The 4,698-nt window shown below is 34.1% G+C and overlaps 1 protein-coding gene across 1 annotated transcript; it reads left to right on the top strand.

Moving 5' to 3' along the window:
* On the top strand, positions 1-4,454 carry LOC132733340 (proteasome subunit beta type-1-B-like; the record flags this gene model as incomplete). The annotated part of the gene is given in 4 exon segments (XM_060719978.1): positions 1-191; positions 1,074-1,203; positions 1,498-1,604; positions 3,898-4,454. Coding segments are annotated over 4 exon segments (614 nt in total), but the record flags the coding sequence as incomplete, so codon positions are not given.
* Between the last annotated feature and the right edge of the window lie 244 nt (positions 4,455-4,698).

The raw sequence follows: 4,698 nt of genomic DNA, 5'->3' as shown, positions 1-4,698 counted from the left end.
GGTCAATTCTAGCGGTTGCTGGTGAAGATTTTGCAGTTATAGCTTCAGACTCGCGGCTTAGCGAAGGGTTCTCCATTCACACAAGGGACCAGCCTAAAACTTATAAGCTTACAAACAACACAGTGGTTGGCTGTTGTGGTTTCCATGGAGATGTTCTTACACTAATCAAAGTACTTAAAGCTAGGATAAAGGTAATGCTTAAATATTTGTGCAGCAAAGGTTTGTTTCGTATTTCAGTGGTTTTATAGTGGTTGATTTACAACAGCCAGAACAAAAATACAATTTAAAGTCTGGCACAAAGAAATAGTCTTTTTCACTATGATATTATTTTGTATCAGCTCATTGTGGTTTCAAATAATTACTTGCGGTCATTGTGCACCTTCCTTACTTTTAAAAACTTCATTCTTAGTAAATTAAATAAATGCACAATATGTATCAGAAATAGACAAAAATACATTATATGGTTAAGCAAAATACTTTTTACAGAGCTTAATTAAGCTTTTGTGTTAATTGAAAACTTTAGCACTAGCACGTTGCCACAAATATTGTTAGTTATTAAAAAGAAGTAGATTTTAGCTGTATACAATATACATGTCAATTATTTTTAAATCTCCATTTACATAGTGTATATTTTATCGCATTGACTGAAACATACAATATCACGTATATCATCAAATTCAGTAATATCTTTGAAATATTGTTGTATGAATGCCACTTAAGAGAGTTTGCAAATCTGGACATTATAACGGGTTGGTCTCATGAATGAGTTTACTCAGGCAAATAACAATGACCACCATTTACAAGATTCAGCACACATTTATACATATATTTTTCCTGACATTTTTTTTATGTTTCTCTTTTATAAAAATATACAGTACAATTTATTTCTATTTTTAACATATCATTATATCCGAGAGTCAGAGGCAATCAATTTGAAAACTAGAGTCGGGACTGCTGCAACAGCATCGTTATGCAGTATATTGATATAAGTGATATCGTAAATTATAGTTATAAGTGGAGACTGTAATTTGTAAAGAATGATATTTTTTATATATATTTTTTTGTAATTTTAGATGTACCTCCATGAACACAACAAAGATATGAGTAGTACAGCGGTGGCAGCAATGTTATCTACCATACTCTACTACAGACGATTCTTTCCATACTATGTCTACAATATCGTAGCTGGAATTGATGATGAAGGTAACCACATTTTTGCATTAGATAGAGCATTAAATATCATGTTATACAAATGTGCAAAAGAAATCTTAATACTGAAGTATATGTCTGAAAAATGGAAGGGAGAAAATATTTATAGTTTAATTTATATCGTGTTGTGATTTAAGAATTAAGTTTTGAGATAATGAGTTTTGTGGAAGAGATAAAACATTTTTTTGAAGTAAAGTACGCATGGTGTATTGTTATGTACCTGTAGATACATGTAGATGACATAGGACACTTAGTGTATGACTGTATTTTGTGTGTTGTGTTTTGCAGGTAAAGGATGTGTTTACAGTTTTGACCCAGTAGGATCATATGAACGCGAGCCATTTAGAGCTGGTGGATCAGCTAGCTCCATGTTACAACCACTTATGGATAATCAGGTATGTCTATAATATACCATCTGTCTATAAAGGCCATTCTTTTTAGCTCATCTGTCACAAAGTGACAGGGTGAGCTTTTGTGATCTCTTTTCGTCCGGCGTCCGGCCGTCCGTCCGTCCGTAAACTTTTGCTTTAAATGACATCTCCTCATAAACCACTGAGCCAGTTTCATCCAAACTTCACAGGAATGTTCCTTTGGTGGTCACCTTTAAAGATTGTTCAAAGAATTTAATTCCATACAGAACTCTGGTTGCCATGGCAACTGAAGAAAATCTTTAAATATCTTCCTTTAAACAACCCTAAGAGCTAGAGCTTAGATATTTGGCATGAATCATCTTCTAATGAGTGTCTACCAAGTTTGTTCAAATAAAAGCCCTGGGGTCAAAATTGGCCTGCCCCAGGGGGTCATAGATTTTCCCTATATGCATATAGTAAAAAACTTAAAAAATCTTCTTTTAAAGAACCCAAAGAGCTAGAGCTAAGATATTTGGCATGAAACATCTTCTAGTGAGTGTCTATAAAGTTTGTTCAAATAAAAGCCCTGGGGTCAAAATTGGCCCCGCCCCAGGGGGTCATAGATTTTCTCTATATGCATATAGTAAAAACTTAAAAAATCTTCTTTTAAAGAACCCAAAGAGCTAGAGCTAAGATATTTGGCATGAAACATCTTCTAGTGAGTGTCTACCAAGTTTGTTCAAATAAAAGCCCTGGGGTCAAAATTGGCCCCGCCCCAGGGGGTCATAGATTTTCTCTATATGCATATAGTAAAAACTTAAAAAATCTTCTTTTAAAGAACCCAAAAAGCTAGAGCTAAGATATTTGGCATGAAACATCTTCTAGTGAGTGTTTACCAAGTTTGTTCAAATAAAAGCCCTGGGGTCAAAATTGGCCCCGCCCGGGGGGGTCATTGATTTTCCCTATATGCATTTAGTAAAAACTTAAAAAATCTTCTGTTAAAGAACTGTAAGAGCTAGAGCTTAGATATTTGGCATGAAACATCTTCTAGTGCATGTCTACCAAGTTTGTTTAAATAAAAGCCCTGGGGTCAAAATTGGCCACGCCCCAGGGGGTCATTGATTTTCCCTATATGCATATAGTAAAAACTTAAAAAATCTTCTTTTAAAGAACTGTAAGAGCTAGAGCTAAGATATTTAGCATGAAACATCTTCTAATGAGTGTCTACCAAGTTTGTTCAAATAAAAGTCCTGGGGTCAAAATTGGCCCTGCCCCAGGGGGTCATAGATTTTCCCTATATGCATTTAGTAAAAACTTAAAAAATCTTCTTTTAAAGAACCCAAAGAGCTATAGCTTAGATATTTGGCATAAAACATCTTTTAGTGAGTGTCTACCAAGTTTGTTCAAATAAAAGCCCTGGGGTCAAAACGGGCCCAGGGGGTCATTGAATTTCCTTATATGTGTATAGCAAAAACTTAAAAATCTTCTTTTAAAAAAACCCAATGAGCTAGAACTTAGATGTTTAGCATGAAACATCTTCTTATGGGTGTCTACCAAGTCTGTTCAAATAAACAAATAAAAGCCCTTGGGTAAAAATTGGCCCGGGGGGTGGGGGGCTATATACAGGTGAGCGACCTCAGGGCCATCATGGCCCTCATGTTAATCTATCTTGGGCATATTCATGTGTTTTGTAACTTTTTTCCATTTTTTAACACTTTAGTTTAAGCTTTTGCATGCAAGATAGTACCTCAAAGGATGTTGAAGGGAATGGGTTAATACTTAACATACTTATTTGAGAGCATAAAAGGTGGTTACTGTACAAAGGACATAACTCTAACTTGGATTTTGAATTAAGAATTATAGCCCCTTTTGAACTTGGAAAATCCTACATAATCCAGGTTCTTGTTTTACTATCAAGATCTAAGCTCTTGTTCTTATACTAACTTAAGTCACTTGTTATTGAATTTTTTAATGTTTTTTTTGCTCTGAAAATGACTGGACCTGTTAAAATAGATTAATGTGATACCCTGTAGTCTTATTGTTGATGGCAAATGTTATTCTTTTTGTTAAGATTTTGCTCAATATTATTTAATTAAATACTGTCAAAACTATTTAGTGTTTTTGCCCAGTCTTTTGTGAATAGCATTATGGGTTCACGGTCCTTTGAATTGTGAAAATTAGCAAGCATTAATTGTGAATTTTCATCAACGTTTTGGCTCATTGAAAGGGGCCATATTTTGTCCCCCAAAATGTGAACAAGAAATTTTGTTATTTCATTGAAACTTTATATGCGGATACAACCTGATTAATTTACCTACTTGCCAATTTTTCTCTCCAGGTTGGATTTAAAAACCTGCCTAAAGAAGCTCGTGTTAAGCTTTCAAAGGAGCAAGTAGTGAAGACAGTGAAAGATGGCTTTATCTCGGCAGCAGAGCGTGACATATACACAGGGGATGAAGTTGTTGTAAATATCATAACTAAAGATGGTGTCCAAGTGGAAAGATTCCCTCTTAGAAGGGATTGATCTGAAATAACTTTAGCAAACTGTATCTTATGAGAAAATAATTTGAATAAACCATAAAATTGAAAGGACCATAAAACTTTGCAAGTTTATATGTCATTCAATAAAGAGTGTTAACAGTGATATTAAAGGTTCAGTAATTTCCAATGTCTCATTATACAATTTAATTGTTTCAAATGCTATGTTTCCCAACATATGTGTAAAAAACCTTTTTAAAATTGTTTAAAAGAAAACCTTGCTTCTAAGAAGATTGCTTTTTGTAAGAACATTTCATTATGGTGAAATTTGGTTGAAAGAAAAAGAAATAAACTTGCTCATGCATAAAGTGCTATTCATGCTTCATGTTCTCATGCAAATAAAAAATTGTTTAAAGATCAATTCTTTGTATTTTGTTTGACCATTTAAAGGATTCTGGAATTTTTTTTAACTCACTGTGACGTTGCTTTGAGTATGAAATGATTTATAATTGCTGTTTTTTTTAGCTCACCAGAACCAAAGGTTCAGGATGAGCTATTAGTATCAAAGGGGGATACTCCGTCGTCCATCGTCATGCGAACAATCATCTCTGAAACTGCTAGGCAGATTTACCTCATATTTGGTCTGTAGCATCCTTGTAAC

This window comes from Ruditapes philippinarum, unplaced genomic scaffold (assembly GCF_026571515.1).
Source record: "Ruditapes philippinarum isolate M1 unplaced genomic scaffold, ASM2657151v2 ctg15649_1_1_1_1, whole genome shotgun sequence".
Classification (NCBI taxonomy): domain Eukaryota; kingdom Metazoa; phylum Mollusca; class Bivalvia; order Venerida; family Veneridae; genus Ruditapes; species Ruditapes philippinarum.
This window is presented reverse-complemented; position numbering and strand designations above follow the sequence as displayed.